Source organism: Castor canadensis, chromosome 11 (genome assembly GCF_047511655.1).
Source record: "Castor canadensis chromosome 11, mCasCan1.hap1v2, whole genome shotgun sequence".
NCBI classification, from domain to species: domain Eukaryota; kingdom Metazoa; phylum Chordata; class Mammalia; order Rodentia; family Castoridae; genus Castor; species Castor canadensis.
In genome coordinates, this window is record NC_133396.1 from 95,370,229 (window position 1) to 95,395,204 (window position 24,976).

The following is a 24,976-nucleotide window of genomic DNA, read 5'->3' on the forward strand; positions in this document are numbered from 1 at the left end:
CTCTTCCCAGGATCTTCTATGGTCTCACCTTATAGATTCCTGGAGCGGGTCTCCAGGCATTTGTCTGACCCAGGGAGAGGAAAGACTTGCATAGAGCACAAAGCCTTAATGGACCCTTTAGTCCTTCAGCTCCAGTAACTGTCAGACTTGGGGACAAAGATAGAAGAGATGTAGTTTGAGTTGAAGGGAAAGAGGATCATATACATGTTGTTCTGCTTCCAGAATCTTCCTTTCTCCTTTCCTCATTATCAAGTATTTTAATGATTTGACTTAGTCATGAGATTGTGTTTGAGTAAACCTAATGAAGTCATGAGGTTATTTAGTACAATGAGTTTTATTCTTTCTGATTTGTAGCCTTAGCTCAGACCTCTCTTTCAAGTTCCAGACTTGTAATTTATCTTTACCAGACTGCCTCATAAGTATATCAAACAATATAACCAAATAGAACTCTCTGCTTTCACCTCCAAAGCTATTCTTCCTCAGGATTGCTCCTTTCTCCACCATAGCAAATGACCCACTTTCCAACTCAAATGTTCAAGTAAAAACCCTGGAAGGTCTAGATCTTTTCCATATTTTATTTCTTTTGCATATTCAACCCATAAACAAGAACCATAAATTTCATCCTTAGAGTACATTCTATCTTTCTACTTTGTTTTCTCCACTTCTACTGTACTAATCCAAATAAATTTGATCATTTTCCTAGGATACTTGTTTTCCTTTTGATCACAAAACCCTAATCTTCAGGGTTTTTCCCCCACATGGCAGCCTCTATGATCCTTTAAAAATGTGCATTAAGTCATGACTCTCCTATGATTAAAATTCTTAATCATTTCCCATTTTATATTAAAGTTCTGAGTTGTACTAATCACCAGGAAATGAAATCAAAGATTTCAATATGTGTTTGGGCTTCTGCCTCTCTTTAATCCTCTCAGACTTGATTCTGATCCTCTGGGTTTCTTTCTGTGCCTCAGTTTGTACCAACCTCCTTCTTAGCTCAAGTACTTTGTACTTGCCAATCCTTCTGTTTAGATCTTTTCTCCTGGTTCTTTTCATGGCACTCCTTCTTGTCCTTTAAGTCTTTGCTTAAACATCATTTTTCAGAATTGCCTTCTTGATCATTCTATCAGATTGGCTGCCTGGCCCCATTGGCAGATATTCTATCATTATATTTCACTCATTTCCTTAGTAGGTCTTATTACTTTCTGTAATTTCTTTATTCATTCATCTTCCTCTATAAAATGCAATGTTGTTCTGCATCTACAGCATGGCACAAGATCATTAAATATTTCTAGTGAATGAGTTAGAAAATGCCACATTCCATTGTCTCATTTGCTGAAACGTTTGAGGAATTACTTTGTCAAAATTGCCTTTAGAGACAACTAAATACTCACATAACAAAAGTGTTATTTTTGTCTTAGTCTGTTTTCTATTGCTATAAGAATATCTGAGACTGAGTGATTTATAAAGAACTATGATTTATTTATTCAGCTCACAGTTCTGGAGATCCAAGGTCAAGGGGCCACATCTGGTGAGGGCTTTCTTGCTGGTGGGGATACTACAGAGTCCAAAGTGGCACAGGGCATCACATGGTAAGACAGAGTAAGACTGCTAATTCAGTTCTCTCTCCCTTCTCTTATAAAACCACTAAGCCATCATGGGAGCCACACCTTCAAGACATGTTCTAATCCTACTTACTTCCCAAAGACACCACCTCTAATACCATTAACATGTGACTCTGGGGATTACATTTCCAATAAATGAATTCTAGGGCACTTTACTTGTTTAGATACCATGTCTTCATTCTGTTTTTCTCTTTTCTTATTACTAAATCTACTTTTGTCTTTTTACCAGAAGCTGCAGATGATTTCTGAACCAAGAAATCACCAGGGCATAAGACCTAGAGTCACAGTGGTACTCTTGCAGAGAAAGGAGAACTTAGAGCTCTCCCCTTCTCTGACATTTTTTCCCTTGATCTCAACTAAATTGACCATATGACTCTGTGTACCCCACCCTGATATCTGTCATAGTACACTGCCTTGCTATAAAGACATTTCATGCCTTTCTCTGCCCTCTAAACTTGAAGCCTGGTTGAAGGGAGGGGCAGTGTAGTATTTTGTGTGTGTTGTTGATTTGATTGGCATATGACAATCAAATTTTAAATGATTGCTGAATGAATGAGATTGTCAAAAAGCAAACTCACATTCATGTGATAGAATATATGTTATGTATGTTATAAAAGTGCTTTATATTAATGAATGTATGTGATTAAGCAAAATGCATTCTGATTGCTAGAAGCTCAGTTGTCTTTAAGGCAGATTCCATTTTACAACTACACAGAGTGTAGCAGTTGTACATAGTTATCACCTGTGCTTTGGCTGCAGGCCATAGTGTGCATGATTGAATCTTGAGTTCAGAGTCTTCTCTAGATAGTTATTTACTGGAGTTGTAGTTAATATTTTCTGGAGAAAGCTATTGAACCGAGTGAAAAATGAACTATCCATGGGATACCCATTATCCCATACACGGTGTAAAATCCATGATCCTCGTCTTGTGCTGAGGAACACCTGAAGGAGACAGAAATAGAGCAAGTTGGCAGAGGGGAGAAAGAAATTTTACATGATATTATTTTATTCATACTTTATCTATTGCCCATTTTAAGGGTGTTGACTACAAAGGAACAGAAGGTAAAATACCATGCAGTGGTCACCATGCTGTTCTTTGCTAGAGCTGATTACTGACTTACAGAAAAAGACTGTTTCTATAACAGCAAATTTATGAAAGAAAAAACAGAAAACTTTGTTCACTAATCTCTGTCTCTGAAGTGCTATTTAAAAATATTCTTGGATATTGACATAGCTGTGCATCATATATAAATAACAGTTTGAATTTATACTTCATTCTCAAGGCCACTATGTTGAGTCTTAATTCTTACTTGTCAAATCTGTAAAGACAACTTAGATGGGAACTCAGGAAAAAGCATTTTTAAACGTTTATTAAAATACTTTTATAAGCAAATCCTTTGTAAATATCTTAGTAATACTTTCTCCTAAAAATAATGATAAACGATAACAAAGAAACATAAATAAGTAGATAGTCAGGACATCTGAACATTCTAGTATGTCAGAATATCCATTAATTAAGGCTTTATTAAATGTGCTCAAACAATCCTTAATGAAAAAGCTATCCCATACCTCTGAACTCAGAATATTATTAATTTTCCAGTGAGGAAAGATTGCTGATTAAGCTATTTCTAACTTCAGCGACGAGGCTTATGGATAACTTGCTTTTATACTAAATGAAATGTGTCTAAACAGAAGAAGTTGCTATTTCCTTCTATTTTTCCCCCACCAATACTTTTAATTAATAGGATCATGTGTTTATCATTGTCAACAATTCTACTCTACTAATTCTACAACCAAAATGTACTGATCCCAGAGAAACTCCCAACTTCTTGTCTTTATCACTATTCAGTCTATTTTAGGACCCAGTTACTTTTGTGGGAACAAGAAAAGTCAGATTAATTATCTAACATCTTGTTTTATTAATACTAATACTAATCCAATGAAATGTGTGTTCCCATTCTGAATATAAGAGATTTAATTTTTCATTTATTCTCTGCTCAGCATGAATTTAAACACCTGAGGGCAGGGTCCATATATTTCCCTGTCTTTTCTGATCCTTCCAAGCCAAACCTATACTCTAGATGATACCCAAAATCCAGTGATTTCCATTAGTAGAGTTGTTGAAATCAAACAAACCTGTTTTGCCACACGACTGACCTCCACAGCAATATCCACACCAGAATTTCCAATACCAACCACTATGATTCTCTTTCCTACAAAGTCCTCAGGGGTTTTGTACTCTCGACTATGGAAATAACAACCTTCAAATTTCTCGATGCCTGTGGTAAAAGAAAAGAATTTCTCATTATAAGGAGAAATTTCGCATACTACTCAACACACAGGGGAAAAAAGTTGTATTCTGAATAATCTGAAAGAGTGAGACATAGAGTTCTAAAAATGTTATTTTCTATTTCACAGAACTCAAGGAAAGGGAACTGTACTCAGAAGTCTAGAAGTCTAGATTCTAAATATAGATTACTGGTCTTATCAAGTACTTATTAAGTAGTAGATCTATGTATCTGAATTTACCCAAAATGAAAGTTTCATAACAATTGCACTATGATCTAATTTTATTCATTTCTATATTATGCTATGCAGGCTTAGGCAGAACGATGAAGCAAGAAACTGGTTGTTGTGCTGTTTTGCCCTTCTCTAGGGAGGTAGAGACCTTTCTTTATTTGAAATCTCTTCTACCACCCAGGCTTCAAAACAGCTTCCAATCTATGTTCTGCCTCATCCCACTTTAGGCGTGTTTATGTTGCTCTCTCCTGAAATCTATCCAAATATACATATTGTATGTGTCTCTCTCTATGGAGAGTGTCGCTGAAACCAGGAAGGAAGTCAAAAACAAGCTGATAAACATGTAACAGTTTATTATATAATCCATAGATTATATCATTATTATATATTATTTATAGGCTATATTGCATATTAACTTTCAGAGGATCAAGTACTTTAATTTTATAAATGTCAGTGTATGTATCTGTCATAGACAATTCAGATAGTCCATTATACAACCAATATCCAAATTTAAATTCCTTGGTTTCCATCTAGGACTTTTCAATTTACTTTGTCTCAATCTTCGAAGAGGTTCTCATGATGGCTTCTTAGGCATCATGAAAAGGAATGAGATATTAAATATTTCCTGATTGACTCCTGATAGCAACTGATAGAAATAGAGAGCAAGTGGGAAAGGAGTAAAGGGGGACGGTTTAGTTAGTAGGAAAAATGGGGGAGTAAAGTAATCCTCTCTGAAATGGATACCATTTTATTACACAAAATTCAGTGGGAGCAATAAGCAGGAAACTTAGTTTTATTAACCAATGAAAATCCATGAGAAATAAATGTTAGAAAGGAGCTTTTCCCATACTCAAGATGCCTAAATTTGTGGATTTGCCAGATATTTGCTTATTATTTGTCTCTTATTTTTATTAATTTTGCTTTCTTTGGGAGAGAGATCAAATGAATGTATGAAAGTTAGAATCATTTAAATGTGGTCTGATTTTTGTTATTTACAAAAAGCTGTATGAAACTATAGTAACCAAAAAGGGGAATTTATTGTCTTTGCTTATTTTTGTATTTCAATGGACTACATTGTCCCATTGATAGAAATTTTAAACAGTTATTGTTATTTAGTGTTACTGGAGAAATTTCATTGAAACTTAGTAAGACTCATGCTCTACCATTTTGCTCTGTAAGTTATTTGGAAAGTACTTCTCTACAAATGAATTCTTAGTAACACACCTGGGAAGGACTGAAGTGGTAAGTAGGGGTCTGTGTGGTGTCCACTGCAGACCAAGATCCCATCAAAGACCAAGGTCTCCTGTTTCCCATTAGTCTCCACAAGAATGTCCCATTGTCCACTGACAGAGAAATCTGGATGCTTCCTCACACTTCGTACTTTGGTCTGATAACAGGGCACAAACACAGGTAACTTACTATCACAATGCTCAGGTTTAATTCCTCCCCACAAACCCCACAAATCTGAATAATGCAACTCATCTGAGTTATCACACTTATGTAGTTCCCACTCTCATTCCTGGATACCAGCATGAGATTGCTGTAGATGCATTTTCAAGATATTTTGGGTATTTTGTTAAAAACCTAATTTTCCATATAAGTAGAAACAGTTGAGTCTTAACTATGAAATATCAGAGTAACGACTGAAGCCATAGTAATAATACCTTCCTTCCAGGAAGACTTCTATATGGAAGAAAATAATATTCCATATGTTTTTATATTTTAGCACGGGCCTGTCCATTTCCCTTGGGCTTGGATTTTGAGTTTCAGAGAGGAATTAATATTTCACTGTAAATATAAAGCATGGTTGTTATATGTGTGGGTTGTAGGAATGAAATGAACATTGTTTATATGAGCCTTGTTCATGTTCCATGAATAATATGACATGGCTCAGTTACTACTGCCATCATTTTAAGTTCTCAACCATTTTGAATTTAAGGCTAAGAGAGAGGGCTATTACTGTGTCACAATGAAGTGTTATCAGAATAGGTACTGATGAGGAAAATTTTCCAACCTCGCACTCAAGTGAAATTGTCAAAATATTATTTCAATATATGTGATTATTTTCTAGAGTGGAAGCTCACTACTAATCTCTACAATCACAGCTGAAGATGCCATGTATAACCAACTCTCCTGTGAGTACAGCTGAGTATGTCTGCACATTTACATACACAAACACTGCAATATTTCAATTATATTTTACCTTAAAACGAATGTAATTAAGAAGGCCAAAGTGTTTGGCATACATCCTAAAGTAGTCCATGAGTCTGGAGTTGTGCATGTAGTTAGGAAAATGGCTAGGGATGGGGAAGTCACTGAAGCACATCATCTCCTTGGAAGTGTTGATGGTCACAGACTTGTAAATACTGGGCATTTTCTCTGAGGGACTTTTCTACAGGAGAAAGGACTTCTTAATACAATATACTTTATAATTATAAGATAATCAGAATAAAATATTTTAAAGAAAAATAAGAGATAAATAAAGCAGTACAGTGCCCTTTATTGCCACAAATATTTTTCTCCCTAACTCCCATATCTATTAAAGAAAAAAGTTACATTGAATCAACAAGTCTTATCACTAGGAATGATAAAAGTAAGAAACAAGAGAATACCTTAAAAATGATAAAATAAAAATATTTAATTATATTTATTTTATTTTCCAGTGAAAATAAAAATGAAAGTGAAATAAATATGTCCTCAGACAAACAAAAGATGAGAAATTTTGCTGCCAGCAATCCAATGCTGTGAAAAATATGAAAGGCAGTCCTTCAAGCTGAATGGTAATGAACTACAACACAACATGCAAATGTAATAAGGGACGAAATGCTAAAAATCACAAATATGGGAATCAACACAAAAATGTTAACTGATTAAAATTTCAATAATATTTTGTGGAATTTATAACATATTTAGGAAGTCAAACACATGAAAACACAAGAATAGGAAGGGAAAATTGAGCTGAACCATTGGAAGATCCCACTTTCCTCAGAAAGTGGTAAACACATGAATATAAGGTAGAAAATAATAAGTCAGGGATATGTTTTTTGGATAATTATAAATAACAGTTACTAGAGTACAATAACATGTTTATTATTGTCTAAATAATTAATATATAAGAAAAAAGGAAAATAAAATATATTAAAGTAAAACCAAAAGAAGGTAAATGAAGAATAAAAATAATAAAGATATGAAACAAAAATGGCCAGCACAGTAAATTATATCTAAATTTAGTCATATCTCATTATATGCAAGCACTCCAATTGAGACAAACAAAACCCCAAATACCAAGCCAAGGCATTCTTTGTGTTAGATGCAATCACAAAGTTAGATGGAATACTTACCTGGCAGGGGAGATACCATGATCACAAAGTTAGATGGAAAGACATATAGAACATGGAAACACCAACTAAAAAGGCAACTGGAGTGACTGCATTATGGAAAACAAATTAGATTTCATGGTAAAATTAGAAATAAAAGAGTGATAATAACAGTAGGAAGGTAGGTTCCACAGAATGATATAAAAATCTTAAATGGAAATGTACCTAGTAACAATTTCACAATATATAAAATAAAAATTAACAGAATTCAAAGGAGAAATTAGCAAACCTATATTTATAGCTGAAGAATTTAACTCATCTTACTAAGTAACTGACAGAATACTAGAACAAAGGTTGGTAAGGTCATAGGAAATCAAAGAGCACAAACAACTTAGCTTAATAGACATATATAAACATATAAACACTATAACTCTAGACTACACATTCTTTTTTGTTTGTTTGTTTGCTTGTTGTTTGAAACAATCTTGCTGTATAGCTATGTAGCCCAGACTGGCCATGAACTCATGACCCCCCTGCCTCAGCAAGAGGATTGTAGGTGTGTACCACCATGCCCGGCATTAGACTACACATTCTTTTGAGGTACATATGACATATTTCCCAAACATGCCATATAGTGGAAAAGTCTAAACAAGTTTCAAAGAACTAAAATCAGAATATGTTCGTCAAATAGCAGTGGAATTAAATTAGAACTTAATAAGAGAAACATAATCAGAAATGCCCCAGTTATTTAGAAATTAAGAATTACATGTAAAATGATCATTGGATCAAGGAATATTTCACAAGAGTATTAGAAAATGCTTTGAAAAATAATGAAAAGATAATACACTAAATTGTGGATAAAACAAACCGATTTTTAGAGGAAAATGTATAGCATAAAAGCATACGCTAGGGAAGAGGAAAGAGCTGCAAGCCAACTGTACAAGGCCTAGACTCAGAACTTAGATAAATAGCAAAATAAATGCAAACTTGTAGAGAAAGAAAATAATAGATATAAACATAAATCAATGAAACACAAATTAGATGCATAATAGAAGAAAAAGACATAACCTTAACTTTTTTATTTAAAAGATTAATAAAGTCGATAAATCTCCAAAAAGATTTACTGAAAAAAGAAGGGGGACATAACATAAATTATCAATATCAGGAATAAAAATGGAACATCATTATAAAATATACACTGGGCATGGTGGCTTATGTCTATTATCCCAGCTACTCAGGAGATGATCCAGGGGATCAAGATTTGAGATCAGCACCTGCAAAAGTAAGCAACACTCCACCTCAATCAATTGACATGGTCCTTTGTTCCAGCTATGCTGGAGGTCATAGGTAGGAAGATTGTGGATTGAAGCTGGCCATGGGCAAACTCGCAAGACCCTACTTGAAAAATAACTAAAGCAGAAAAGGGGTTGGGGTGTGTCTCCTGTGTAACAAGTGTGAGGCCATGAGTTCAAACCCCACTACTGCCAATATATATAATATAAATACTATACATATATATATATATATATATTTATACACATATAATTGAGGATATGATGAACAAGACTGTCAACTTAGAAAAAGAAATATTCCTTGAAAATCAATAATTAACCTATCTGACATAAAAAGAAAAGGCAAATTTCTTAATCCATCATGACAGATAAAAGACATTCCACTTACTGTAATAAAATAGTCACAATAAGGGTGTACAAAAAAGACTCAAAAATGTAAAAGTAGTTGCTATGAAACAAAAAGAAAGAGACAATCAAATGAAAGACAAATGAGTTGAACAAATCATAACAGTACATACAAATGGCCAATAAGCATACTAAAAGACGTTCATCATCTATACCCATGAGGGAAATGTGAGACAAGACTACCACCTGCCAGATTACACGACTGGCATACTGGGAGTATGTTGAACAAGTAGAACTCTCACATGTTACTGGTGAATGTGTAAATGGATATGCTCATTTTACAACATTGCATGGCAATATCCACTGATGCAAAACATATTCCTGTGCTTTGAACCAGGACTTTACTTTTAGGATTGCACACAACAGAAATGAGTGCATAACTACCAAAAGACATGTGCAAGAATGTTTATGGTAGTTCTAGCCATAATTGCCAAATAGTAACAACAAGTCAAAGGCCAATCAACAAAACAATGAATGAATTAATTGATTATAGTATATGCATACAAGGTAACACTACACAGCAATAAACATTTTAAATGAATTACTACAAGCCTCATGTCATGAATGGTTTTGACATATACAAATGATATGTGAAGGAAATCAGACACAAAGGCACACTATGAAAAAAACACCCAAAATCCATTAAGAGGAAAATGAATGGATTCCAGCATATTTTTGTACTATTACTACACATCAACAGAAAATACAAAAGGAACTACTGTTATAAGCCCAATTTAAATGAATCTTATGTGTATAATTGATAACCAATACAAAGAAGATAATTTATAATTCCAAGGATCAGCAAGGGTAATTAAAGGTAGTAGAAATGAAAATAATGGTTATCTCTGGAGATGGCTGGGTACTGACTAGGAAGAAACACCCAGGAACCAACCTTCTAAAGTTCTATAAGAATTCTATGTCATGATCTTAGTAGAGGTTGCGTAGATGAATAAATATATAACAATTATTGTGGTAAGGTGCCTGCCTAGCAAGCACAAGGCCTGGAGTTCAAATTCTAGTACCACCAAAACCAAATCAAGTTCTGGACATAATCTTTATTTTGATTTTAGTAGAGGCTGAAGAAATGTATAAATATATAGCAATTATTAAGCTGTACATTTAAGAATAGCATACATTACACACTTTAATGCATACATTATTCCTCAATGTAATGTTTTAAATAAAAGAAGACAAAGTCTCACATTAGATGATAAAGGAATATTAAGTTTTATGAACATAACTCTAAAAGAAAATGACTGCAAAATAGAAAAAAATCAAGTGATGAAAAATATGCTTAATCCAACTCTAATAAAATGATACCTAGTTTAGTAATATTAATACCAAACCATGTAATTTATGATAAAAAGGAAACAGTTTCTTCATACTAATGAAAGGAACTATCCACTAAGAAGATGGGGTCACTTGGGAACTTGAACCCAATCAACATTTGGCACCAAAAGCTTGAACCTACAAAGATGTACATCTCTTGCCACCAAGAGCTGAGAGGGGAAAAGTAGTCATTGCCTGTGTTTTATACACACACAAGTGTGTGTGTGTGCATGTGTGTGTATGTGTGTATGTGTGTGTGTGTGTGTGTGTGTGTGTGTGTTTGCCATGCTAAGGATCAAAATCAAAGTCAGGGCCTTGTGTATGCTGCAATGAATCATCATACCCTACCAACAAAATCTACAACATCCCTAAGCTTAAACACAGCATCAACTGAATAATTGAAATAATCTTCAACTACTATCCTTTTTCTAAAATTTCTGAGAGTCACTTGGAATTTCAGTCCCTTTGAAGAGAATTGGGTAAGTTTCATGCTTAATCTGAGGTTATGTGTATTTACATATTCCCTCAATCAGTAAAACAAGCATGAAGATTAGGGTTACTAAATAATTCTTAAAACATGATTTGCTGTATGTTCCTTTTAAGGAAACCTTCATCCAAATTCTTACAGCTATTTTAAGAAGCAAAGCGAAACTGAAATAAAATGCCCAGACTTACTTGAAATTTCCATAGACCTCCGATATCATCATTTCTTTCAAAGCAGGTGGGCTCCAAATCTTCATCTAAACAGCATTTGATGGCCCCCAGTCCACTGATTCCAGCTCCAATCACAGCAATCTGCTTCTTGGCCATGGTGCTTCAGCTGGTTGGTAGAATTTAAGAGTTATAAAATGACTTTGCCATAGGACCTACTGATAACATAAATTTTCCTTCTTCTTCTCCTTTCCTTCTTCTGTTTTTTTCTCTGCATTTTTGAGATAGGATCTCATTTGGTCTGGGTCGGCCTGGAGTGTGATCCTCCTATTTATGCTCCCTGCAGTAGCTGGGATGACAGACATGTACCACTATGCCTAGCTTTTTCTGTTCAGATGGGGTCTTGCAAACTTTTTCCCCTGGTGGGCCTCTAACCATCATCCTCCCAATTTCCACCTCCCAAGTAGCTACAATTAAAAGCATGAGCCATTGGCATCAGGTTAATTTTTATTATTCCCATTAACAAAGAGAAGACTAATGTATTGATTATCTATCATGGACTAGAACAGATATGAAGGACAAAAAATGTACAAAAAAATTAGTATCTTCACTCTCCCAAATTCTCTTTGTAGTCAGAAGAGAAACACAAACATATAATTCCAAGCTGTATAATAAATTTAATAATATCATTATACCATGTTGGCTATGGGCAGGCAACACGGAAGGAATACCTGACCTGCTGGAGGAAGTGACACAGATACAAAAACTAACAGGTGAATGAATGGTGAATGAGTAAGAGTTAGCTAGGTATGAAACCAGGAAAGGTGGTGTGTGTGTGTGCATGTGTGAGTATGTGCATGTGTGAGTATGTGCATGTATGCTGACATTCCAGACCATGGAGACAACGTGAATAGAGGCAGAAGTGAGAGAATGCAGAGTAAATGTAGAAAACCAGAAGTAGTCTAGTAATGTTGAGTTCAATAAGGAAAAGATTGAATGAGTCATTATGTACAGTTGTACATTATGAATCAGTGGTGCGTAATGTATGAAAGGCCATTTGTGATCTTTGACAGAGAAGTTTCAGTGGGAAGGTGAGTAGAGGCTGTCTTAACAGCAGTCTGGGGAGAAAATAAGGGTAGCAAACATAGATCCACTGATGTTAATTACACTCCACAAAAGCCTAAAAATAATCAAAGTCAAGTCCACAAATTGATATTCTCTCTCTTCTTTAATAATATGAAAAAGCTTACTAAAATTATTGAGAATTTTTTAAAACTGCATTTTCATAATTGTGAAGTATCTTTGAATCTTAGATTGTACAATCATTCATATATTTACCCCTTTATTTACTTGGTTAACTAACACTTATTGATGCCAACTATGGACCAGCAATTGTTGCTGAGGTCATGAAGAAGGACCTCAAAGGCCTTGACCTCAGGGCCCAATCAAAAGTGAAACAGTAGTGCAGATAGAGCTAAAGACACAGCACAGTCACTGCTGAGGTTAATACACATGCAAATTGTGCTTCAGTGTTACTGAACCACTTGTAGTGACTGTATACTGTGATGCTCTTTCTTGATGAAAATGTCAGCTAGTTTCCACTGCAGAAATGCCCTCCATTTTCTACTTTCTATGTAAAGTCTTCCTTGGGCTTCTTGGGATGTATAGAATACATCCATATGGGTGACCGCGGTGACTTGTATTATTATTATTGTTAGCATTATATTTTTGTGGTACCAGGGATCATACCCAGGGCCTTGAACATGCTAGGCAAGGACTCTACCATTTGAGCCATGCTCCCCAGACCTTTTGTTCAGCATTTTGCTTTTGAGATAAAGTCTTGCTAACTGCCTCAGATATCCTCAAACTTATGACCATCTTAAGTCTGCCTCCCAAGAAGCTGGGATTGCGTATGTGCACCACCCATGCCTGACTTACATCTGGATTATTGCATTTACTACATACTTTCATTAGTTATAAATCTATCTTATTTTGACTGAATAACAAACACCTAGAAAAATTTGAGATTTATTAGGTATCTATGGATTGACATGAGTGAATAAATTCATTTCTAAACTTCCTTATTGTTTCGTTGCTGCCATGGTTGGAAAGTATAATACCATACAATTATAGTCAGATAAAAACATTGATGACTATTCCAAACTTTCCCTCAGAGAAAACAATATTTATACGTATATATCTATCTATATACATTATAAAGAAAAGATAAGAAACTGACCTTTGTTAAGAAATTCAAGTTTACTTTCAGCTTCTCAATAAAAGTAGATATGTTGCTCCCAGTGTCTTCTTGAAAAAAAAAAGCTAGGTTCCACAGCAACTTGAGGTCTTTTATAGCTTACTGAGCTAGTTAATATATAGTCCTTTCCCATGACTCTTCCAATTTGGATTAAAAACTTGACGTGATCCTTTTAGGGAATAGACCATGTCTAATGGTGGTATTTATAATTCACCTATGACACTGATCTGCACTAAATATTAACACTAATTGACACATTGTAAAGATCACCAAAATGAAATCATTTTAATTGGCTCAGGAAAGCATGACAAAAATTTTATGAAATAAGCAATATCGTTATTTCACTGCACAAGCATTTTATAATATTAAATGGTTTCATATTAAGAAATCATGTAGACAATGAACATAATGTTCAGTTAATGCTTATAGTTCTATTATGTGGAAAATAAACGCAGGCCATGATTACAAAAAGAAGTAATTGTTAACAATATAATGAAAGACACAGTGCCTACTTTTGGTGAAATTAAATATCTGTTGAATTGCCTTAGAAAAGAGATCTCATTGTGTTCACAGGCTCTGCCCACTCTCTAGCGAGCATTGATCCCATGTAAAGACATTTTATAACAGTGTCACATATTAAGATATCTTTTTATCAGTCAACACTTCTATAGTATCCAACAGCAGAATGAGAAACTTGTAATGGGCAAATGCTCTCAACATATGCCTAATAAAATAAGAAATGTTAAAGTAAACAGAAAACGATCTGTGCAAGGAGCTCTTTAAACAGTTTGTATTTTAATTTTGCCAAGTACTGTAAGACTAGACATTTCACTATTGAAATTATCTAATCCAGTGATTTCCTTTAGCATTTTTCTGCTCACTGCTTCAGAAGTTGTAGAAAGTAGAAGGTATCACAGATTTATTCAGTTCACTGAAACATTCAAATGAGAGTTTCTTGTTCCTCTGAACCATCTCTTATTTTCATATTTTTTCAGTTTTGTTTTCTTTCTTCCAAAAGAGATACATGACTCAAGCTCTCTCTTCAGTTCTTTGAAGGCTCTTATCCAAGACTAATTTGTAAGTCATGTAAGGTACAGAATCTCTGTCTTGTGGGCTTTCCCCCCATTCCCCATACCTATTTAAAGCCAACATCATTTCTCACAACTCCTTTTCCTTGCTAATGTTTAACACTACCATTTTAGATGTAGTTATGTGGGGAAAACCAAGAGACATACATATGGTCATAACTGGTGAACATTTTTTCTAACACATTTACAAAAATACCTTGTCTCTGAAATATAAAATGTAATAATATATAAAATATTGATAATGGGACTGTCTGGGGGGAATCATTGGGAGGGGGAAAGCAGAGGGTACTAGAGGATGAAGAGGATTAAAGTATGTTAGAGACATAAGTGAAGATATCACAGGAAATCCACCAAATGGTGTTTGGAAAAGTGGGGAAAAGGGAAAGGGGGTTAAAGGAACATGTGCATACATTGTTTGAGTCATTTCTCCCCCCTGCCCCCCTTTCTCCCTCCCCTCACTTCTAAGCAGAACCTGTTCTGCCCTTATCTCTAATTTTGTTGAAGAAAAGACATAAGCATAATAAGGAAGACAAAGCTTTTTTGCTAGTTGAGTTAAGGATAGCTATACAGAAATATTCCTAGCATTGCTTTCATGTACACATGTGTTACAACCCATGTTGATTCATCTCTAACTGATTTTATACTGGTTACTGATCCCCTTCTCATGTTAACCTCTGTCGCTTTAAGGTTTCTGTATTAGTTCCTCTGGAGTGGGGACATCAAACACTTTCATGTTTTGGGTTTTCTACCTATTCTTATATCTCCCACATGTGCTCTCCCCTTGTCATGTGATCCAAGTCCAACCACATTGCTGCATTTGCCCTAAATCTAAAGTCCGCATATGAGGGAGAACATATGATTTTTGGTCTTCTGAGCCTGGCTAACCCCACTCAGAATGATGTTCTCCAGTTCCATCCATTTACCTGCAAATGATAATATTTCATTCTTCTTCATGGCTGAGTAAAATTCCATTGTGTACAAGTACCACATTTTCTTGATTCATTCATCAGTAATGGGGAATCTCAGTTGTTTCCATAACTTGGCTATTGTGAATAGTGCTGCAATAAACATGGGTGTGCAGGTGCCTCTGGAGTAACCTGTGTCACAGTCTTTTGGGTATATCCCCAAAAGTGGTATTGCTGGATCATATGACAGATCTATGTTTAGATTTTTAAGAAGCCTCCAAATTTTTTTCCAGAATGATTGCACAAGTTTGCATTCCTACCAGCAGTGTACCAGGGTTCCTTTTTCCCCAACATCCTCGCCAAAACATGTTGTTGGTGATGTTTTTGACGATAACTATTCTAACAAGGTGAGGTGGAATCTTAGTGTGGTTTTGATTTTCATTTCCTTTACAGCTAGAGATGGTGAGCATTTTTTCATGTGTTTTTTGAGGTAGGGTCTTGCTATTTGCCCAGGTTGGCTTCAAACCATGATCCTCCTGATCTCTACCTCCTGAGTAGCTAGTTTTATAGGCACTTGGCTATAAAAGAGTAGCTCTGATTATCAGAAAGATTTCTTGAGTTTGAGCTGAAATCTATTTCTCTACAGCATCTCCTCATCAATCTTAATTTTCTCTTCTAAGGTAACACAGAATTAGTACATTTTCTTATGTGGCAATTCTCAAATGTTTGAACAAGCTAATATCATTTTTTCTTTTCTTGGTGAGATGTTACTGTATTTAATGGTTATTCATAGCTTATGATTTGGAATCCAGTTACTATCCCAGTCATTTTCTTTTTGGTCTTCTCTAGTTTGCTGAGTCTCTTCACAGGATGGTGGTGTTCAGTACATGGTTTTACTATAACAGATGAGCGCACAGTACAGGGCCATCATTGAACTCCTACATTTCTTCTCTTAGAAGAGCTTCTGCTAAAAGTTGGTGTTTCAGTGAGAGTCACTGATATTCAGTAATCTTAATTGACCAGAATTTGTTTCAGATTTTTAATGATAGTTTTATTATTCTTCATAATTATCATATTTAGCATGATAACTGAAAACAAAGTTGTAGCCTTAAGAAAGTGACTTGGGACATTCAGGGCAAGATGGCAGAAGTTTCCTCTGGGCAATTCTGTGAATGAAGAATCCAGATAACAAAGACAGAAAGGGAAGAATAGCACTGGGAATAAAGAACAGTTGACAATGCAGATAAAAAGCCTAAAGAAACAGAAAGGTGCAGCAGAATAGTAGGGTATAGTCTGCAACTCCAATCTCAGCTCCCTCTGGTGGGGAAGGGTAATCCAAAGCACAAACACAAAATAATCCTGGAGAGGTTCAGGCAGTTCTGAAGAAAACAGAATGGCAATCCTAGCCACAGGAGAAACTCATGCTTCTCTTAAGCCTTAAATTGAGTGGGGCAAGTGGTCTGAAAGGGATTCCTCCTGAATGGCAGCCGAGCACTGGAAAAGAAACCCATTGCATTGTTCTCACATAACAAGGAGCCATAGTGACAGAGAGCCTATTGTTTGAGACTGAGCTACACTGGAGCTCTAAAAACCTGGAACAATCTCAAATTGAATGCCTGAAGACACCCTTCCACAGTGTCAGTGAGGGAGATGGCATGAGAGAGCATTGTGGAGAGGGGGAGGGACTGACACAGACTCACTGAGAAGTTTAAGCATCAAGGAACTTGGGCTCTGGAGAGTGTGGTGGCTGATGGCCCTGTACTCTGTGGCAAGGGTAAGCCCAGTCACCTGTGGATTACTGTGGGGACTGAGAACTCTGAGTCCATGGTTGGCCAATGCTCTGCCTCCAGAGCTACCTCCCTACTATAGGGTTGTTTAGTGTTAGGTGAAGTCTGAAAGCATTGATTTGGGGAGGCAGATTGCTTGTTTCCTTTAGCTATTCCCCTCTAGCGCAGAACTCAGTGCTCTTTTTGCTTCCCTAACTCTCCAACACACTAAGGGTACATCCTGTGGCTTGGACATTTGTGGCTCCTGGAAACATAAAGTGCAGTGCTACTAGAGTAATGGGAACTTGCCCAGCCCACAGGCCACAGTCTCATTGGGGCCAGTAGCTGTTGCTGGTACACAAAGAAGGGAAGTTTCTAAAGTGAATGCAGTCTTGATGCTGACAATATATTTTCAATTGGCCTTACCCTTAGCCTGCATACAGCACCAACTGGTATGGGGAAAAAGGGGGAGCTAAAACAGACTCTAGCTATGACCCTCTATGTACTCTGAGTAGTGGATTCCAATATTGGAATACACAGAAATAAGCTTCTCCAATTCTTTATATCTCTTTTTTCATTTTAAAAATATTTAAAATTTTACTGTTACTTACCTTTTGAAAATTTTCTGTATTTTATTTCATTCTTACTTTTCTTAAACTATTTATTTTTCTTTATTTGTAATTGAATTTTTAATCTTTTTATCACATTCTTTTCCTTTCTTTTATTTTCTTTAAGCTTGCTTCTTGTTTCCTTTTCCCCTTTACCTGTCCCTTCTTTAGTTTATTCTTTTATTATTATTACTTTTGCCCTTGTTAATTTTTTAACTTCATAGTTTATTATACATTATTTTTGCCTTTTTCTTCTCTATGGCTATTGGTGGAGTAGTAGTTGTTCTTAATTGGTTTTTTATTGCTTCTCTACACCTGGTCTGCCTTTGTTTTGTTGATAAAATGACAGTTTGTTTTCTTCTCTCTGAGTAGTTCTAAAACTTGAACTCTCAAAAGAAGGGTGTTCACAATGAAGAGCATCCTCGTGTAAAAGTCTAAGGGCTATCCACCAACAGATATGTACATCTCAAAATAGAAGCACAAGATGAAAAAAACAAGGCAATATGGTTCCTCAAGAAGTTAATAATTCTTCAGTAACTAAATCCAAAGGTGTCAAAGTGGATGAAATGCCAGACCAAAAATTTAAGAAGTTAATTTTTAAATGGTCAAAGATTTCAAAGAGGATAGAAATAAACAGTTGAATGAATTAAGGAAGGCAATGTGGTATATGGATGAGAAATTCAGCACAAATATAGTTTCTGAAAAAACAACAACTACAAAAAAAAAAAAAAACCCAACCAAACAGAAATCTTGAAAGTGAAAAGTTCAATAAGTCAAATAAAAACTCACTGGAAATTATCATCAATAGACAAAATCAAGCAGAAGATAGAATATCAGGGCTTGAACAACAAGGTTGATGAATTATTACATTTAGATAGTAATGAAGAAAATAAAATAAGGTATAGCCATAGCTTTCAAGACCACTGGGACATGATTAAGAGACAAAAACTTATGAATATTTAGTATAGAAGAGAGTGCTAAGATATGGACTAAAGACATAGAAAACCTGCTCAATATAATTATATCAGAAAATGTCCCAAATTCAGGGGAAGATATAGACACCTAAGTACAGAAGAGATTTAGAAACCCAAATATACATGACCAGAAAGGAACCTCTGCATATCATATTATAGTTAAAATGCCAAGAATACAGAACAAGTAAGGAACACCAAATGCTATAAGAGAGAAGCAACAAATTACTTACAAAGGCAACTCCATTAGAATAACAGCAGACTTTTCAACAGAACAGCACAGAATTATGTATTTCAAGCCCTGAAAGAAAGTAACTGCCAATTTAGATTCCTATATCCAGCAAAGACATCCTTTAAAACCAAAGGAAACATAACAACCTTTCATAATAAGCATAAACTAAAACAATTCATAGCTACTAAACCAGCATCACAGAAGATACTTAGAGGAATTCTACACACAGAAGAGAAAGAAATGTATTCACAATTATGAAAGTTTTGGATAGAATACATCTTATGAGAAGAACAGATTTAAAAATGAGAAAAAGTAAAATCAAACATCATTAACTCAGTAAAACAGCAAACTTCTATGATGAATAAGGGAGAAAGAAAAAAATACAGAATATTCAAAACAAACAGAAAAAACTCAGAATAATAGAAATTAGTATATACATTTTATAATAACCCAAATGTAAATGGCTTTAAGTTTCTAATTCAAAGATGCAGACTGACTGATTAGATTAAAATAAAAATGTCTAGCTCTTTGTCTCTGTAAGAAACTCACTTCAGTGGCAAAGACAATGAAGATAAAATGATGGAAAATAATATCCCAAGCAAACAGAATCAAAAGACAAATAGGAGGAGTTATAGTCATATCTGACAAAGTGAACTTCATATCAATATTAGTCAGAAGACTTAAAGAAGGTTGCTACACATTAATAAAGGGAACAATTCATCAAAAAGATGTAATAATTGTAAATATACTTACTCCAAGTGTTGGTACACCCAACTTCATAAAGCAAACACTACTGGACATATAAGAACAGGTAGGTCCAGACAAACTAGTGATAAATAACTTCAATACCCCACACTCATCAATAAAGAGAAAATCCAGACCAAAAAGTCAACAAAGCAGCATCAAAGTTAAGCTGTACCTTAGACCAAATGACATCTACAGAATAATCCCTCCAATAGCTATGGAATACACATTCTCAGCAGCTCATGAACGTTCTCCAAAAGATGAAATTTTAGGTCATTAAGCAAGTCTTATGAAATACAAGAAAACTGAAATAACTTATTGGGAATAAAATTAGAAACCAAAAGCAAGAGAACAAAGAAAAGTCCAAGACCAGATAAATTCACTGCAAAATTCTACCATATCTTGAAAGAAGAGTAGCAATGCTCCTCAAACTGTTGCATAAAATATAAGGGAAGGGATGCTTCCAAATTCATTCTGTGATAGCAAAATTGAATAAGGATGAGTAAGAAGATACAATGTTAACATATAAAAATCAGTAGCTTTTCTATTACACCAACAACAAAAGCATTGAAAAAGAAGTCAGGAGGATAATACCATTAAAATAACCTCAAAAATAAAATGCCTGAAAGTAAAATACCTAGGCATAAAATTAGCCAAATATGTTAAAGACCTCCACAATGAAAATTGTAAAATGGGAATCTCGAATTATGTTTTGTCCTTTGGTGTTCTTTTCTCAATTTCCTGTTTTGGACCAAATCTTCTGTCCTAAAAATGACTCCTATCATATCCACCTCTCCCTCAAAAGAAGACCTGAATGTGCCCACACATTTTTAATTTTTAAATGGTTTACATAAAAATGCTGAAGAAGCTAGGAACCTTGTCCCTTGTTCCTAACCTACTGTGTCAAAGCTATTTCTTGATATTCTTCCTGCCAAACATATTACTGCTGTGTTTGAATGGATCACATTTACTTATTCTGTTTCCCTAAAGTAAAAAGAAGCTTGGGACCAATCCACATAGAAAGTGAGTTCAGGAGACAATGAAAGGGAATATGACTTTATTCAAGAAACTTGTGAACTTTTAGGCAGGGGCATGAAATTAATGTTGAAATGACCACAAGGTTGTAAGTGAAGGTTATCTCCATGTTTACTGCTAGAATGTAAAACTTCATGAGAAAACTTTCATTTATGGGAGTAAGGGAGAGTGAAGAATGGTGCACCTGTGTGTTCTTTCTCTGTTTCCTTCTTTTCTTTCCTGAACTAGAGGAGATTTTGATGTATCTAGGTACTTACTTCCTTTTCCTTCTACTTTCTCTGGGAAAATACAATAAATAATTAAAGACTTATTGGTACACAAAAAGAGTAAACATAGATATGGATATACAGATAAATTGATATCTGAAATTAGGTTTATTATCATACTGTGTTGAAATTACCAAAAATATACTGAGGTTGATTAAGGATACCATTTTTTATATTTTTAGTAGTATGCAAAGAAAAAATTTATCTAGATCTAAGAAGTTAGTATAATTCTAATTGTGACACGTAACAATGTAATGGGATCTAAGATACACATAAGAAAAAGTCTAAGGTAACAGGTTAAAAAATTGTAAGACATACAAAATTAATCATTGAATCTTAACAAATACTGAAAGAACAAGATGAAAGGATATTACTGGTGTTAATAATGCACATTTAGTACAAGTCAAAAGTGCACATTATCTCTAAAGTATGTGTTAATAGGAATTGTTTCAAAATGGCATTGGTATAATATATATGAAACATTCATTGGCATAAAATAAACAAATGATGTAAAACATAATTTGAATTTTGATGAGATTAAAAGTGATAAAAAGGAATGGTTTTCTGATGAGGGGTAACAATAGTAATAATACATAGCTAATATTTATTGTTTCTTTCATGAAGCAATTCTAAGCATATCATAAACCCTAATTTATATTCTCACAAACAGTTCTGTAGGACAGCTATTATTACTCTTTCCATTTTGCAAACCAGAATTTGGCAAGATAGGCAGGTTGAGTAACTTGCACAGGGTGTCTCAGGTATTATGAAGACAAATGGGATATAAAGCCTGGCTCTAAAGTCTTCAAACCAATATGCCATCTCTTAACTTGGGAAGCTAACATACTGAGTATAAAAAAATGACAAACCTAAAAAGTTCAAAGGAGAAAGTAAAATCAAGGATACTGCCATCATCCATGTATAAATTCTATTTTCATCTTGATGTCTACCAGCGTTATGTGTTGTAGGTGTGGGCGTGTGCATATGACATATGGCCATTTCACTTTGAAATGCATTTAAAAAATTAAGACCAGGGCTGAAGGAGTGGCTCAAGTGGTAGCATACCCTCCTTGCAAGTGCAAGTCCCTGAGTTTAAATACTAGTACTGCCAAAAAATAAAATAAAGTTAGGACCAAACAGTATCTCAAAGGCTTATCTCTATCACTTATTCGATACGTTTTTGTTAATCATTTAACTTTTATCAGTTTTCCTCTATGATAAAAATTACACAATGGGATCATTAAACACTTTGAAATATTTATCTTTGATAAACAAATTTAGACATAAAGTGTTACTATTTACAAGCTCATTTTTAAAAAGTAACTTAAAAAAAATTCAAAATAATTTATGCTTATCTTTACTCAAATAACTTCTCTACTATTTAAATATTTACAATTGGCATAAATAGAATCAATATTGTAATAGATGATCCTGTACTTTAAATAGTTTTTACAAATAATTTTTTCAGCTTAGTGTTAACTTTTTGAAATATCAGCATTAACAAATAACTTATATTGGTTGCTTTTGCTGTGACAAAATACCTGACAGAGATAACTTCAAAGAAAGAACGGTTTATTTTTGCTCATGGTTTCAGAAGTTTCCATTCATCATGGTAGGGAAGGCATGGAAGAGCAGAGCAGTTCACATCGTGATGTCCAGGAAGCAGAGACAGAGACATATTTTTGTCTAAGTGTCAGAAATGCAGTAAGCTTTATTGTATTTCACGTATGGGTCAATACTGGCATAGATCCTGGGTTGAAAGCTCTGAGGTACAAACCACTTGTAAGGAACAAATATCTTGTAAGTCCTAAGATATTTGTCTGGTCCTTTGTAGAAAAAGTTTGGTACCCCATAACTTTGATCACAAATTGTACAACTCATATATTGTACAAAATAAAATTCCCATATGAATATTCTTCATTTTCATTGCAGCATTATTATGTGACACTGACTGGGAGTGAATGATGGTTATTGATGTAGACACCTGATATACATCAGTAGAGAAAACAAAGGTGCCTGCCCTTGGAGCTTACATTCTAGCAGGAGACCATCAACAATCAATCAATACAATAATAAATACACAGCACTTTAGTAATGCTATAGAAAAAGAAAAATAGAGGGAATTGAAAATAGAACTGATGGGTGAAAGGTGTGTGTGCAAGATGGTTTTATATATATATATATAAAATCATGTTGTGTGTTGATATATACCTATATATCAGTAGTGAAATGATTACTGTAGTTAAGGCAGCTAATTTATTTTCTTAACCTTAATAATTTATTACCATTTTATTCTCTAAATTTGTGTTTAAATATAGGACCAATCTACTTTAAGTATTTCTACATCAGGATATATTATAGTAAAAAAATCTTGCAGCTCTAAGAGAAAATGCAGGTAAAATGTTCTCAGCTTTGGCACACCTTCTTGCACAGAAGCTCAACTGTAAAGATGCCTGAGGAAACTCTTTGACAGATAATGCAGATAATCCTCTGAAATGGACCCTGGACACAGGTCAGCAGTTTTCCAGTAAAATTAAATAGAAGTGAGCGATGTTTGCTTACAACCTCATTATGTTGTCACATCAATAACTGCAGCTGATCAAACAGCTAAGCCACTTTTCTGGCTCATGTTCACTCACAACTCCACTTGCTTCTTTGAATACATAGACAGTGCGTTCAAGAACATTTTCCAGGAAACAGTCTGACTTCTTTGCCAAATGTGGAAAGCTATGATGATGACATCACCATGGTCACATGTACCCAAGCCCAAGGTGAGGCTGGAAAGATCTGTTCTACTTCCCACTTTTTGTCTTTATTTTTGTAACCCACTCATTCAAAGTATAATGAGCACTTTCTAATGAATGGTTGTCAAACAAGGACAAAGAAAGATATAAATGAACAAAAAAATTTGCAAGAAAGAAAAAAAAGCAGAAGGTATAATTCCAGTGTTTGAAAAATATTCATTATGAAAGAAACATTAGGCATTCTGTGTTCCAAACATTTGCGGTCCAGCAAACTTTCTTTTGATTTTGATCCCCTTACTTTAAAAACATAAATATGTGTTATTGATCTTGCCAAGATAAGACATACTGAAATTATCTATTATTTGGTTATTTCACTAGTGCAGTCCTTCGACAGAGCTAACACTTGCAACTTCTGTTCTTTTGGGATTTAATTTCTAATAACATTTGCCTTACTTAACCTTTTAAAGTCATCTGCAGTTTGTTCAATGCTGCCATTTGTTGCAAACCAGGTACCATCTTTACAGAGCCTGGCGTGTAACGTGACGTGAGAGTCTCTGCAGGGACTCTTCAGCAATTTTTCTCTCTGCTGACTTTTCCCTCGACTTCTCTGTTACTTGTATAACATGAAATGCCAAAATTTGTAAAGATATGGAAGTAAACTACTAATTAAATGTTATTAAGATGATGGAATTATAAGGGAGAAAAAGGTTTCAGAATTAAGCACAAAAGACAATTTTAAGATTTAAATAGAGTTTCCCTAATGTGACGATAAGTATAGTATATTGGACAGAATCAGCAGTAAATCTGATGTAACATTGTATCAATTTCTTCTTTTTTATGCAAAAGGACCATTGTTTATCTTTGAACGATACTTGGCAAGAACAGGAGTTACTGCTTGAGTCAGATACAATTCCTGGTGAACACAAGCAAAACGAAACCAAAGGAAACCACTTAGAATCAGAAATAAGCTACCAAGTTAGGGTTGACATAAGTTTGAAAACTCAGAAGTGACTCAGGAGGAAAAGGGGAAATACATGGCCGCAGAAGAAACAATAGAGGGCAAAAAGCAAACCCTCAATTAGAGCACTTGAGATTTTAAAAAGCCGACCACACCTGAGGACATTGCCTTCTCCCAGCTGCACAGGCTATAGAGTTCTGACACTGTCAGATTATTTTGACAAACCTTTCCCTCTCACAACCCCAAGTAGCAAATTACTCTTGATT

At 34.7% G+C, this 24,976-nt stretch overlaps 1 protein-coding gene across 5 annotated transcripts in view; it reads right to left on the bottom strand.

The window, feature by feature from the left end:
• LOC109701800 (flavin-containing monooxygenase 5-like) overlaps positions 1 to 24,976 on the bottom strand; it is a 363,647-nt gene that overhangs the window by 8,932 nt on the left and 329,739 nt on the right. For 4 of the 5 annotated variants that reach the window (XM_074047596.1, XM_074047597.1, XM_074047598.1 and 1 more), the window contains 5 exons: positions 11,161 to 11,305; positions 6,346 to 6,534; positions 5,367 to 5,529; positions 3,759 to 3,901; positions 2,365 to 2,564 (listed from right to left, as the gene is read on the bottom strand). In XM_074047596.1, the coding sequence (XP_073903697.1) occupies positions 2,365 to 2,564; positions 3,759 to 3,901; positions 5,367 to 5,529; positions 6,346 to 6,534; positions 11,161 to 11,295 (830 nt within the window). In that variant the 5' untranslated portion in view covers positions 11,296 to 11,305. The remainder of the gene's footprint in view (positions 1 to 2,364; positions 2,565 to 3,758; positions 3,902 to 5,366; positions 5,530 to 6,345; positions 6,535 to 11,160; positions 11,306 to 24,976) is intronic. The other variant, XM_074047600.1, reaches the window with a different exon arrangement.